Source organism: Bos mutus, chromosome 10 (genome assembly GCF_027580195.1).
Source record: "Bos mutus isolate GX-2022 chromosome 10, NWIPB_WYAK_1.1, whole genome shotgun sequence".
In the NCBI taxonomy this organism is placed as follows: Eukaryota; Metazoa; Chordata; class Mammalia; order Artiodactyla; family Bovidae; genus Bos; species Bos mutus.
In genome coordinates this window covers 58,508,117-58,523,155 of record NC_091626.1, presented here as the reverse complement: position 1 = coordinate 58,523,155, position 15,039 = coordinate 58,508,117, and the positions used below count along the sequence as shown (strand labels likewise).

The following is a 15,039-nucleotide window of genomic DNA, read 5'->3' as shown; positions in this document are numbered from 1 at the left end:
ATCTCCTCTACCACCAGGGTTTCTTCCCCCGTCCTCCAATCTTCTGCAGGAATTCAACTCCTGCTGGGTCACCCAGAGCCCTCCACTCTGTTTTTAACTCCACTGACGTTCTGACTTGTTTCCTGAGGGACTTGGAAAAGGGGAAGGAACTATTCACACAGAAGTGTGTATGAAGCCTAAATAACATCTTTTTAAAAAAGTTTTTTTTAAAAAATACAGTAAGGGTATAAGCGTGAGTAGAAGATGAGAATAGTATTTACTTAAATTTCTTACAAGCATATAAAACTTTATGTGACTTTATATAGAGAGGTAACTACCAGCATATAGTATTTATATTTGGGCAAGAAGGGTTAAATCAAATTTTTAATTTAAATAAATATAGTTCCTTGAAAAATCAATAGTATTTATACTCTGAATAGAGTACCAACTTTAGTTCAGTTATTTATTCATCCTTTTTTTTTCCCCCTGTTGTTTCTCCTGTTGGGAAGAAACAGTGTGTTTTGTTTGGGTTTGGGTTTGTTTTTGTTTCTTTGTCATTTTGATTCACTAAATTTGGGGATGATTTTGTTAAAGTCTATTAACTTCTTTTTAACCAAAGCTTTCTGAATATGACCAGCCTCAGGTGCTAGCGCATTAAAGAGCAACTAAACCTAATTCCAGTGTCCATTTGTGAAATGATGAGAGCTAATTGGACTTCTCTGAGGGTGAGAGAGAATACAATGTTGAACATAAATTTCTTTTCCCAGAAAGGATTTTGCATGTACCTAATGCAAAAAAAAAAAAAAAAAAAAAAACAAAAAATGATGCTCTAATCTCAGTAAGTCACTCCATGGTGACGTTGCTTTTGGAGTAAACCAAGATACATTGACATGATGCTGCTACCAGGTCTTTGTGAAAGAAAACAGGGTGTGGACTTTAAGACGAAGTACATCGACAGTGTAGGAACAGAGTAGTAGAGGCGCGCTCGGTGAAATGAGGGAACAACTATTATACGGATTGAAGTTGGGATCTGAAGTTAAACAGTTTTTGTTGAAAAAATATGAAGTGCAGAGAAGGATGTGAAAAACTTTGTATTTTTATTTTCTTCCTTATTATAGAAATACCTGTGTGATGACACAAAATACTTGCTGATATAGAACAATTATTCTTAATCGTTCTTGTAATTAAAATTGCCTAAACTCAAATGTCCAATAGTCTTTTAAAGATTGGAATCACATCATTGTTATCCTGACTGCTGTGATGCCTCTTATACAATTTTTAAACGTCTGGTAAATAAGGCTTTTGCACAAAGCCTGAATACCTTGGGTTACAGTGGTGTCCAAATGGTTGCACTGTGTAGTGAAGAAACTGGCCTTGGTCACAAAAATCAAAAGTGCAGATGAAAGTGCTTTTGGGGGCAGTTTGCAAATTGTGGTTAAAGCTATGGATTTTTTTTTTTAAGTGTTCAGCATCCTAATTTGCTTTAAAGGTGTGGATTTTTTTTTAAGTCTTCAGCATCCTAATTCACCCTTTCTAACTTAAAGAAAACATTACTTAAGACACTGCTTCTAAGTTTGGTTGTTCTTTATAGTGTGGATATTCAGATCTCTGTGAGCGTATGGGGATGGGCTGAGGGTCAGGTGAGGAGGGAGTGTGTGTGTGTGTGTGTGTGTGCGCGCGCGTGTGTGTGGTTTTTGTATGTATGATGTGTATGTGTCGGACCGCTTCTAGGCTACTAAGTGTCAATGGAAAAGAAAATGTATTCAAAATACTTAAATCAAAACTAGAAGATGGAAAAAAAAAGATTTATTCTATACAAAGCCTTGTCTGGACCACTTTAGAGAGACTTCTATTTTTTTAACCCTTCTATAAATATTTGATGGCACTTGAAATATTCCTGCAATAAAATGTGATTTGTGTAAAGAAAAAAAAGATTTTGTAATGTGAAACAAAGAAAGAAAGTAATGTAATTTTCTAAAAAAAGAAATACAAACAAACAAACTTTGTATTATTTTCTTGATGGAATTTGTCTATCTGTCTTTGGAGAACTTTTTATTTCATTGAATGTGCCATAGTAGAAATACGTGTTTTTAGTTTTAGACTTAAGGAATAGCTGTTTGTGTTCCGACATTCCAAAATGCAAAACAGCCTAGTAGAATCTTTAATGAAAAGGTCTAAGTAGGAGGTAAGCTTCTCTCATTGTTGCTTTTTTGCACATGTTCTTCATTCCTCTCTAGTGCAATATGTACATAGAGCACTTCCAGGTGTACTTTGATCCCTCAGGGAAAATTACATATTTGTACAGTTTTTTTGGTTTTGTTTCTTGGTTTTTTTTTTTTTTTTCTTTTGTTTTTGGCTAAGGAATGTCGATTGAATCACTTGTTATTGTTGAGGGGCAGCCAGATAATAATCCTAAAGCCACTGTTTCCAACATTGATTGTTTAAATCATGTGTCCTTCCAATGCTATTATTTGAAGATAATAATAATAAAACATTATTTTCTGACAGTTCTTTGTGCTGATTGGTGGAAAAAAGAAAGGGTAAATAAGCACCTTACGATTGACTTACTGTGAATGACAATCCATCTTGATATCAATAATAGAAGCCCTATCATTTTGGAGTTCGGGTTATAAGAAACAAACAATGTGCTCAGGGATCTTCTAAAACTCTTAAAACAGGGTGGCCAGTACTACTGGGACAAAATTGTGTTTTGTATTGTTAATAATTATGATAATACTATCCCTCCAAGGCACAAGTGAACTGTGTAGAACTGCGTGTGTGTAAACCTCACTATTGTTCATTTTGTTTTGTTCAAAATGTATATGTTCTTCAGTCTTATGTGCTTAAAAACATTGAATAACTTCCAGAGCAGTATAAAGTGATGCCAGTATGTTCAAAAGATAAACTAATAGGTCATAATCAACCAAGAGCATCATTCAAAGTACAGTCCTGCGTACTTTACTCACCGTTTCTCTAATAATTAAAATATTCTTGATATATTTTATTTATATCATTATATATTAAAAGGTATTTCAAATTCTATATAGTATGGATAACAATTTTTAGAAGCAGTCATGAGATAAGAGCCCTGCCTGTCAGTGCAGTGAGAGAGGTAAAAGATGAAACCTTTTTTTTTCTTTTCAAATACCAGCAAGTAACTCCTATTTTCACTGTGTTCTCCTCTAGAAACAAACAAACAAAAAAATTCCTTTGGGGGATTTTAACTGTCTTTTACTTCCACATTTGTAATCTGTTGAGTTAATATAAGAGCAAATGGCTATAAAGACAAACAAAACCCACCAATGTAACAGCAACATGAGCTAGCTTTTAGGGTAACATTTTATGTTTTTGAAACATTTTGAAAGTAATTATTTCAATATGCTACTTTCCATAACCTCAGTGAACCTCAGTGTAATTGTTCGCTTTGATTCTTCCACACCTAGAGTACATTTTTACAAGAAGATTTACATATTTTCTTACCCCATGGAAAAGCAAAATTTAGGATAACTTTCCATGTTGTTTAGATAAAAAAGAAACCGTCACCTTGTTTTGATGATAAAGACTGTGAAAACTGGCATAAATCTCTCTCTCTCCATATACATATATATATATATATATGTATGTATATACACACATACATGTACACACACAGAAGTTATTGACATACATATTATACCATTTAGTTCTCGTTCTTACAAAGATATGACACAGCTGCTGCTGCTAAGTCACTTCAGTCGTGTCCGACTCTGTGTGACCCCATAGACGGCAGCCCACCAGGCTCCCTCGTCCCTGGGATTCTCCAGGCAAGAGTACTGGAGTGGGTTGCCATTTCCTTCTCCAATGCATGAAAGTGAAAAGTGAAAGTGAAGTCGCTCAGTCGTGTCCGACTCTTAGCGACCCCATGGACTGCAGCCTACCAGGCTCCTCTGCCCATGGGATTTTCCAGGCAAGAGTACTGGAGTGGATTGCCATTGCCTTCTCCGTATGACACAGCAGAAGCCCATACAAACAACTTTATCCTATAGATCAGAGTATATGCCCGTAAATGCAGTTGCAACAGTAAATCATCTATTACAGTCTGTGATACACGTCTTCATTGTATTCCCAAAACACTAGTATTGTTATAGAGGTTCCACCAGATTTGATGAAAGAGACCTTCCTATTATTGTTTATTCTTAAGATAAGGCTGGCAAGCACTATCTTTACAAAGTAGTTGGTTTCACTTCTGGGTCTGTTTGCTTGTTTGTTTGTGTAAGTGAGCTCATTTTTGTCAGGCTCTCAGTACAGTTTTTAAAATAATCCGGAAGGCTGGCTTCATACTAAGGAGATATTGTAGATGGAGGGGATCTCCATGTTTAACCAGACCCTCAGAACTTAGAGCAATAAATACATTCAGTCATTTATTTATTTATAAATGAATGATAGAATATTCAGTCCAAATAGAAACAATGTCTTTTCAGCAATGCAACATAACGTGGAGGCTTGTGTTAAGAAGGTGAATATGAGAATTTTAAGGAGATGCCTAGAAAACCCATATTTACTGTTGACATTTAGTGTTTGCCACAACAAACTTCACACCTCTTTTTCTCTTTCCCTTCTAAGAACTGATGAAAGATAGCTTCCTATTAGCTTTGACATGCTGCGTGTGCCATTATGTTGTTCTCCAAGAGCAACTAAGTTCTTTGCAGTGTTCGTGTGTGATTCCTTTCTCCTCATTACTTCAACATGGATGAATAGTATTCCTATGAACTTGGTTATCATTGAACAGATTGCATATGTAAATGCAGATAGTTCTTGAGCAATATAGTGAATATGATTTCACACACACACACAAATCTGTATGTACTGTACACATCTTCCTGAATCTAAAACTCTCTTCTTAGCCACAATGGTTTGAAATCTCATATAAAACAGTGGTAAATTTTTAAACATTAGGACATTAGCTGGCTGCTTCTTTAAATGTACCTGTATTGTCTGCCTGCTCCTTTTGTGGAGATGTGTTTTTGTATTGGATGTTTGGGCCAATGGGAGGCTTCAAGCAACAACATATTTTCCCAGTTTAAATATATTTAACATACGACAAACCCCAGACAAGGCTTTTAATATGTATAAAGAACTGCAGTGTTAGGTGGTTTATTTGCAAACCGTTTTCAATGTTGTCCATTTTTATGGCACCTTTAACAATATTCTTGTTTCCAAAGTACAAAAAAAAAAAAAAAAAAATAGGTTAAATAATCTAGCCATAACTGAATGTCAAGCAATAAAACAAATGACTTTTGTGCATAGACTTAAAAAAATACAAATTTTAGACATCTGCATGTAAATGCAATCTCTTGTTTACTGCTTTCTTCAACTTGAGCAATTGATTCCTTATTTACTATTAACTTAAGAACTTGTAATGGCCTGTAAACATTTTCTCTCTTACTCTTCTTTCAAATTTACCTTCGTCCCTGCTTTTGAGTCATAATATTTAATGTTGTTCTGCACATCTCTATACAGTTAACTTTTTGGCTTTCATTCTGTATAGATAAGAAAATGTTATATTATAAACAGCCTACTCAGTGCAAATATTTATCTGTTTATCAAATCCACAATATGCTGTATAATACTGGTTTTACTATATAATCTATTTTAGACATAGCTGTTTAGAACTAGAGTGTGCTATTTTTGTGTTTTTCTGATGTGTGGTGCTAGATAAGTTACTTTTGTGAACAACAAAAAAAAACCCTTTTATTCCTAGACAATACCACCTTTGGGTCTTGTTAATTTCACTGAGTATAACTATATATTTGTATATATATACATATATATATATCTACCTGTGCCCAACTGGCAGCTGTATCAGAGTGCTGGATTTGGGACATGCTTTTCTCTTTAAATACATAATATCATGATATAAATTATTCTAGAGTGTATTTAATTAGGATAAAATTACTTCCTTAGTATGGATATTTGACATCTATAGGGTGAATTTGTTTATAAATATGGATATATGAAAATGTATTAGCATTTACTTTATGTTTGCTACTTGGCTTTATACCATATCTCCTAAGCTGAAAAATAATTTGCCAGGCCTTCAAGATCCTAAAGAAACACTCTAGTTTAATGGAGTATTATTTTTTCCTTACTAAGGCACCTTATTATTGGCACCTGACAGAGTTGTGTACTTAGCTCCTATAATAGATAATACACATTTATATAAAATATCCTTGTTGGCTTGATGGCAGAATAAACCTTTCCCCTCCTACCTGAGCCATGAGAAGTATAGAGACATCCGCTATCATGGCAGAACATGGGCCATAAAGCAGCTTTGACAAGGGATGTTCTGTGTTAACTTGACCTCAACCAGTTCCATGAACTGAGTGAAGGACCTTCATTTAAAAGTCATTTAATAATGAGCTTAGTTAATTCTTTCACCTGTTCTCCCAAGACCTATCGGCTTTCTTAAAAAAGAAAAATCCACGTATATCAAATATCTAACTAAGGATGTAGTTAACCTTATTAAATATTGATTAGAATTGTTCTGTAATATTACTGAATTTGTAAGATCTTTAGCAAAGATTTTTGAGCAATTTATAAATAGAAAGCAAATGTTTCTGTTTACTGCACTTTTTGTAATTGAAGGTGATAAATTCTCAAGCCATGGCTATTGGCTTCCATGCACTGAATATTTACCCACAATTCTAGACATTTTCCATTTTTATGGAAGAGTTGCTGTTACCTTAATTATAAATGCAATCATGTGGTTAATGAGAGCTAATGCTTATAGTTAACCTTTTAAAGTGAATTGGCTACAGTTTAGGGAGAAATCTCTTTGAATACAAATTATTTCATTCCTTATTGCTTCGCTTAGAAAGGGATTGAAACTTTTTTTTTAGCACCATTTCATATCCTAAGGTTCCTAAGGATAGAGATAGTATCTCTTTGTGTCTGCACAGTGGCCAGCACATGTCAGCATTTGATAATTGTTAAATAACAACAAGTGTGCCCCAATTCCACCTTTTTTCCTGGGTTGTTTTGGTAAATTTATAAAGTATGCCAAGCCTTATGGTTAATACTTTCTTCTACAACCAAGTTTTAAAGCCACATTTTCAAAGACCACATGAAATGCTGATTCTAATTGTGTGTAGGTCTTGAGGATTAAGCACACAAATTTCACAAAACTCTGTGAGTAACAAACTCAGCCTTCTGTAAATATACATGCAAGTTCGGAAACAGTAATACTGTACCTATAAATATGCGCTGTCTGTTTTGTGTACAGTATGTAAAAACTCCTTTTCTGCCACACTAAAAATGCAAGCCATTTATGGGAATCCTAAAAAATAGTATTGTACTAAAACTTTGCTAATGATCTTTATTAGAGGATCATCCAACTTTTCACTGACATTGGGTTTTCTTTTCAATTCACTCTTACAGTAGTCTGCTTATTTCCAGCCGTTTGTTATTTTATTGAGTCCTCAATTTAAAAAAAAATATTTTGATTCATTTTGTAAATACAAGCTGTAAAAAAGAGAGATTTAATGTTGTCTTTTAAATACTCCGATTTTCATTCTAATATGAATGTTGTTATATTGTACTTAGAAACTGTACCTTTAATATTACATTACCTTTATTAAAAGTGCATTGAACACATCAATTTTAGATGTGCTTTATGTACTGTTATCCTATAATAAAATTTCAGCTTCTAATGGAACACTTGCCTCATTTTTCTTTCTTTTACTTGGTTCTTGAATTGCATGTACAGTTTTCTACCTTGTCTCCATAGAATGGAGTAGGACAACCTTGCTACTCAAAGTGGGTCCATAGACCTGTGGCAGTGGCATCACTCATGACCTTGACCTTGTCAGAAATGCAAAAACCTAGGCACCATCCCAGACCTACTAAAACAGGATGTGCATTTTCACAAAATCCCCAGGTGATTGGTTTGCATATTAACGTTTGAGAAGCACTGGTCTATAAGGTAGTACTTTAAAAAATATAATTTGTCTCTATTTTGCAGGGAACAAAACATATACAAGGATCGAGCTACCCTTTGATCAGAAAAGGCAAAGAAGGAAATTTCAACTTGTGAGGAAACATCTATTGATTGATAGTAGCTGCCAGAATTGCAGAAATGAGGATTCTCAAAGGAGTGCCATGACTGATCGGTGATATCTACCCTGAATGTAGGAGGGGAGAAAACCTGAACTCACACCACACTTTGTCATCTTTGCTTTAGAAATCATTAAAGGAGAATGTCAAAATGATGCCAAAGGCTTTAAAGATGCAAAAGACTTTTTAAAAATCTGACTTTACCTGGGCTATCATTGTACCATCCCAGCCTGGCCCCTTCTCTTGAGTAGATCAGATAGGAGTAAACCAATAGAGTTAACTTCAGCTAAATATCACATGATTTTAATGATGCAAAGCCTCATCATAAATTATTTTCAAAGTAATCTCAAGGACATTGACATTATAAAATATTTGGAAGTCAGACTGAAGTCAGACTAAACGCAACTGAGTTGGGCTTTTCCTCCACCCACATTCCTAAGCGTCTCTTGCACTTAGTAAAATAAATATTTGAAATGATCCCCAAAGTCATTGCATATAACAAACATCATGAATCACACTGATGGATCCCCAGTTTGTCTGGACGCAAACCTAAACATCCAAGAGTGGCAGAAGCCTCTTGCTAGATTAACAGCCACTTTATCCTTTTCCTGTACCATCAGTTGTGAGCTTGTTTTCTTAATGTCATTTATCTATGATTAAGGAGCTAACAAAAGTCTTTGTGTGTTTACTATGATTCTGGATTTTTTTCTCCTTTAGAGGGGAAATATTGACTCTAGTAAGATATAGTCATGTCTCAGTAATCCATTTGTTATTTATCTGCCTGATAGATTTCTCAAACAATATTTAAAATTCCAGAATGATTTATTTGTAGGGGAGAAGATGCTTCAACTGTGACTTGTTCTTTGCTTACAGAACAAAAATTAATTTTAGCCTCCCTCACAGTTAATTACAATAGTCACCCCCTAACAAGTCTCACATCTATCTTCTACCATTCTTTCTTTACTGTTTCCATAAAATACACATTGTATTCTAAAGACAGATACTTATTTAGTTATCCTACTTGGAATTATTTTAGCTATCATTACTTTCTCTCTGTGGGATAGTTAGGGGCTACCTATAAATAACTAGCATTCATGGAGTGAATGTGGAGGGGGAAAAAAACTGCTGAGAAATTGGTGCAACCACTGTGGAAAACAGTATGGGGGTTGAAAAAAAAAAAAAATCTAAAAATGGAAAAACAGTTTCCATGTGATTCAGCAATCTCACTCTTGGGCAAATATCCAGAGGAAACTCTAATTTAAAAAGATAGCAGCACTATTTACAATAGCCAAGACTTGGAAGCAACCTAAATTTCTCTTCTTTGTCAGAGGAATGGATAAGAATGATGTGGTACATACATACAGTGGACTCAGCCATTAAAAAAAAGAGAATGAAAGAATGCCATTTGGAGCAACATGGATGAACCTAGAGATTATTGTATTAAGTGAAATAAGTCAGAGAAAAACAGATACCATATGTAACGCTTAAATGATGAATCTAAAATATACAAATGACCTTATTTACAAAATGTAGACAGGCTCACAGTCATAGAGAACGAACTTATGGTTACCAAAAAGGAAAGGGGATAGGGAGGAATAAATTAGGAGTTTAGGATTAGCAGTTAAAAACTATTAATGTGTATCAATAAATAAACAGCAGGGTACTATGGAATAGAACAGAGAAATATATTCAAAATCCTGTGATAACCTAGAAAGTAACACAACATTTTAAATCAACTATACTTCAAATTTTAAAAATTAAAAGAAAAAAAAGATTGGTATTCAAATGAACAGTTAATTCGGGGTCTTATTTTAGCCCAGAGACCATCTTATACAGAATCCAATAAAATATACTTCAAAACTATTATATTCTGAATAGAAAAATTTGAATACTTAAGTCATTCTGTTCTGACAGCATAGCTAGCATTTCTCTGGCTTTTCGGGAGTAATGATAATTCCTCCTCACTTGAAGTATCATTTATTGCTGAAAAGCCTAATTAGAACAAACTACTATTGGCAACAATATTTCTCCCATTAGTTTCTGAATCAATTACTAGATTGAAACGTCTTTGCTAGGGGGCTATTTCTGGATTCTCACTTTGAAAATACCTTATGGATGATTGTAAATTCAAGAAATTCCCTGAGTGAAGTAGTTACCAGCTTCACTTCATGGCCAAGTTCATCTCAGATAAAGCAAAAAAGGAAGCTTGTTAGCTGAGGGGTAGGAAAATAACGTGGTACTGATTTAAAAAAAAAAAACAGATGATCTTGCACATTTCTCTATCTTGATTTGGTTGACGAGAAGAAATACACATAACAAGTCTGATAACTTCACTTAGCCAGGTACTTGCATTTGCAATCAAAGTTCTTTTTGAAATTGTGGTCCACTGAACCATTTTATAAACTCAAAATGAGTAACTACTCTTGTAAATTCTTTCAAAATGAAATTGGCTTCTTGTACAACTTACGAGTTTATTTCTCAGTTTAGCAAAAATGAAATAAAATCTTTCTTCTGCTTGAATATCCACAGAATAAAATGGAACAATCACTTTGAAAAATATTTGGCAGTGTTTTTAAAAAGTCAAACACAAATTTACCATACAATCCAACAATTCTATTCCTATGTATCTGCCCAAGGGAAATGAAAACACAAATTTCACACAAAGACTTGTATACAATCGTTCATACCAAGATAACTCATAATAGCCAGAAAGTGGGAACCATCTAACATTCATTGTGTCGACAGGATAAACAAAATGGGTATATACATAAATGTGCTACCATTTAGCAACAAAACAATTACTAATACTTGCTACAACATGGATGATCTTCAAAAATGGATGATCTACTAGGAGAAAAGAATCCAGATGCAAAAGACTATATACTGTATAATTCTGTTTATCTGAAGCATCCAGAAAAGGCAACTCTGTCGAATTATGAAGCTGCTTAGTGTTTGGCCAGAGATAGAGGTGGGAAGTGGAGAAGGCAATGGCACCCCACTCCAGTACTCTTGCCTGGAAAATCCCATGGATGGAGGGCCTGCTGGGCTGTAGTCCATGGGGTCGCTAAGAGTCAGACACGACTGAGCGACTTCACTTTCACTTTTCACTTTCATGCATTGGAGAAGGAAATGGCAACCCATTCCAGTGTTCTTGCCTGGAGAATCCCAGGGACGGGGGAGCCTTGTGGGCTGCCCTCTATGGGGTCGCACAGAGTCAGACACGACTGAAGCGACTTAGCAGCAGTAGCAGCAGCAGAGGTGGGAAGAGAGAGCACACAGGATTTCTCAGGGCTCCTTAACTGAAAAGGAGCACACAGGATTTCTCAGGGTGATGGAGATGTTCTAAAACTTGGTAGTGTTGATAGCTGCATAGCTGTGAACTTAACTAAAAATCAGTGCATAACTGAAGTAAATTTTATGGAACATGGATTACACCTCAATTAAAAACTGTTTCTCACACACACACACACACACACACACACACACCGTGTTTTCCCTATAACTCAAAGAATAAGTCCAAAGTTCTAAATTCTTTAGCACGCCTTAAAAACCCTCTTAGGCCCCTCCCTTTTCCCTGGTCTAAGGGCCTTCACCTTGCCCAACACAGTGATACAGTAGCTGTTCTCCCCATAGCATGCACACTGTTTCATACTTCTGTGCTTTTCACACCCCCAAAACCACAGCCCCTTTATCCAGTGAACTCCTAGTAGTCCTTCAGTTTAGTTCAGTTCAGTCGCTCAGTCATGTCCGACCCTTTGCAACCCCATGAATCCCAGCACACAAGGCCTCCCTGTCCATCACCAACTCCCAGAGTTCACTCAGACACGTCCATCGAGTCAGTGATGCCATCCAGCCATCTCATCCTCTGTCGTCCCCTTCTCCTCCTGCCCCCAATCCCTCCCAGCATCAGAGTCTTTTCCAATGAGTCAACTCTTCACATGAGGTGGCCAAAGTACTGGAGTTTCAGCTTTAGCATCATTCCTTCCAAAGAAATCCTAGGGCTGATCTCCAGAATGGACTGGTTGGATCTCCTTGCAGTCTAAGGGACTCTCAAGCATCTTCTCCAACACCACAGTTCAAAAGCATCAATTCTTTGGCACTCAGCTTTCTTCACAGTCCAACTCACATCCATACATGACCACTGGAAAAACCATAGCCTTGACTAGACGGACCTTTGTTGGCAAAGTAATGTCTCTGCTTTTGAATATGCTGTCTAGGTTGGTCATAACTTTTCTTCCAAAGAGTGTCTTTTAATTTCATGGCTGCAGTCACCATCTGCAGTAATTTTGGAGCCCCCAAAAATAAAATCTGACACTGTTTCCGCTGTTTCCCCATCTATTTTCCATGAAGTGATGAGACCAGATGCCATGATCTTGGTTTTTTGAATGTTGAGTTTTAAGCCAGTTTTTTCATTCTCCTCTTTCACTTTGATAAAGAGGCTCTTTAGTTCCTCTTTGCTCTCTGCCATAACAGTGGTGTCATCTGCATATCTGAGGTTATTGATATTTCTCCTGGCAATCTTGATTCCAGCTTGTGTTTCTTCCAGTCCAGCGTTTCTCATGATGTACTTTGCATATAAGTTAAATAAGCAGGGTGAGAATATACAGCCTTGACATACTCCTTTTCCTATTTGGAACCAGTCTGTTGTTCCATGTCCAGTTCTAAGTTGCTTCCTGACCTGCATACAAATTTCTCAAGAGGTAGTCCTTCAAGACCCAGATAAATGAAACTTCTTCTCTGAAGTAGTCTCTAAATTGTCTCAGTCAGAATGAGTTCCCTCCTCATTGGGTTCCCATAGTATCTGTAATGTTAAACACAACATGAGAGCTGTGAGTTTCAATTTTATTTAAGGACTTACTGAAGAGTATAATCCAAGAGACTGCCTCTTAGCTCTAAGGAACCAAAGAGGTAAGGGGACAGGTCAGTATACATGTGATATTCTGGAAGGGAGATGTAACCAAGCAAACCTTCTTGGTAAAAGGTTACTGCTAGTCAAGAGAAATAGACAGCTTAATGGTTGTAATGCTTTTCTAAGTATAGGAAAATGCATTTAATCCTCTCAAAAAACTACTGAATAGGTGCTCCACGCTTACACACACGTGCTCACAATATCTCTTTTATTGATGAGTCAGTTAAGACACTTGAGTAAAGTCACAATAAAGTCTGGGTATTTCCAGTACTGTACTTGTCACCTGTCCTTCCAATTTACCATACCCTCAAGGTGGAGGACTTTCTAGGACAACATGCAGCCCGGAGAAGGAAATGGCAACCCACTCCAGTATTCTTGCCTGGAGAATCCCAGGGACAGAGGAGCCTGGTGGGCTGCCGTCTATGGGGTCGCACAGAGTTGGACAGGACTGAAGCGACTTAGCAGCGGCAGCCCCTCAAGCGAGTATCCAGCAAATCCTCTCTCAGCTTCCAGGGCAGACTGCCAGGAGTCTGGGGACCCGGAGAGGGTCCCGCCCACTGCGTCATTGCTGACGCCATCACGCAGGGTCGAGGCGGCGCCACCGCCTCCTTTAAATAAGGCCTTCCTAGGTCGCGCACGCACGAGAGAAAGGAGACGGTTGGGGAGTGTGTTTTTGTTCCGTGGGGTCGCGGTCTGGGCCAGAGCCGCCGCGGACCACGAGGTGGGCGGCAAGGCAGCTTCGTGACGGAGACGCGGTGGGGAGGGCGCGCTCGTGAGAGTCGGGAGGCGGGAACATGGCGGCCGTGCCGGGACCCTGCACACAGCTGATGCTAGCGCAGACCTGTTCTCCGGCTTTGCTGGCAGATTTCTTACCTCCCTGGAACCTTGTTTCTCCTTTAGTTCCCTTTCCCTCAGCCTTCTTTGTGTCTTCCTCGGCTCTCTTGCCCCAGCCCCTCTCTGGGCAAAAGTGTGGAAGGTGGGTTCAGTAGGAACAGGTGAGGCCCGTCCGTTACTGAGAGACTAGCATTTGACTGCGTTGCTCACAAACTCTTATCTGTACGCACAGGGTGACAGGAGATGCACTGAACTTGGAATGTTGATGTTCAGACCAGATTTGTAGTGCTAGTGATTCCTCTTCTTGATCCCGTTAAATGCCACTTAAGTTATCTAGACCTCAGTCTTCGCAAAAGGGAGGTTCTCTTTGAAAGATTCTTGATATCCAGAGCTTCTGCCCTTCATCGCTCGCCAGAATTTGCCCCATAATTATCTTTGGGAAGGTGGAAGCATGATTTATTTTGGCAGTAAGGGAGTCGGGGCAGGGGGCTGAGTCAAGACATACATCCCGTGCCCTAATGGGATTTAATATGTGAACAATGAGAATGCCAATCTGTTTCCATCTTTATTTTCGCGAAGTTCCTGGAATAAGTTAAATGGAGAAGGACTGATCCTGTGTCAGCTTCGCGGTTCTTCCTCAAAGACCTTGGAAATATTCATCTGTCTGCTCTTTTTTTTTTTTTTAAGTGTCTGTGTCGGGTGAGGGTAGGTGTTAGGAACAGGTTCTTGCCTCATCTGAGTTAACAGTATCTGGCCCGCCAATCACCTGATTTTGTTTTTGATCTTTGGTTTTTCCTCAGTTGAGTGCAAATTCTGGAGAAATCCTCTTCCTTTAAGAGCCTGCACTGCCAGGCAGCAGAATTGTGAACTAGAGTGAAGGAGAAATCTAGGAATATGACTTCCATGATGGCCATGGGTGAACCAAGGTTGAACTGGTGAGTTACATCTGTTTGTAATTCCCTAAAGTGGATTGAGGGGCTTTCCAGGTGGCTCCGCTGTAAAGAATTCACCTACCAATTCAGGAGACACAGGTGCAGTCCCTGGGTCAGGAAGATTCCCTGGAGAAGGAAATGGCAACCTGCTCCAGTATTCTTACCTGGAAAATTCCAGGGACAGAGGAGATTGGCAGGCTGCAGTCCATGGCGGTCTTAAAGAGTCGGACACAACTGAGGGACTGACTAGGCACCTACACAACAAAGATTGAGTGGGTCTGGTGACTAGGTTAG

General features: G+C 37.7%; 2 protein-coding genes across 8 annotated transcripts in view; both read left to right on the top strand.

Moving 5' to 3' along the window:
• The window catches only part of RORA (RAR related orphan receptor A), an 812,472-nt gene extending 801,865 nt beyond the window's left edge, over positions 1 to 10,607 (top strand). For 3 of the 5 annotated variants that reach the window (XM_070378002.1, XM_070378003.1, XM_070378004.1), the window contains one exon: positions 7,979 to 10,606. In XM_070378002.1, the coding sequence (XP_070234103.1) occupies positions 7,979 to 8,015 (37 nt within the window). In that variant the 3' untranslated portion in view covers positions 8,016 to 10,606. Of the gene's footprint in view, positions 1 to 7,978 lie in introns of all 5 variants that reach the window. The other 2 variants (XM_070378001.1, XM_070378005.1) reach the window with 2 other exon arrangements.
• A 273-nt stretch (positions 10,608 to 10,880) lies between these two features.
• Positions 10,881 to 15,039, top strand: part of ICE2 (interactor of little elongation complex ELL subunit 2) — a 67,132-nt gene continuing 62,973 nt past the window's right edge. Inside the window, exons 1-2 of one of the 3 annotated variants that reach the window (XM_070377998.1) lie at positions 10,881 to 13,700; positions 14,614 to 14,748. In XM_070377998.1, the coding sequence (XP_070234099.1) occupies positions 14,708 to 14,748 (41 nt within the window). In that variant the 5' untranslated portion in view covers positions 10,881 to 13,700; positions 14,614 to 14,707. The remainder of the gene's footprint in view (positions 13,701 to 14,613; positions 14,749 to 15,039) is intronic. The other 2 variants (XM_070377999.1, XM_005903843.3) reach the window with 2 other exon arrangements.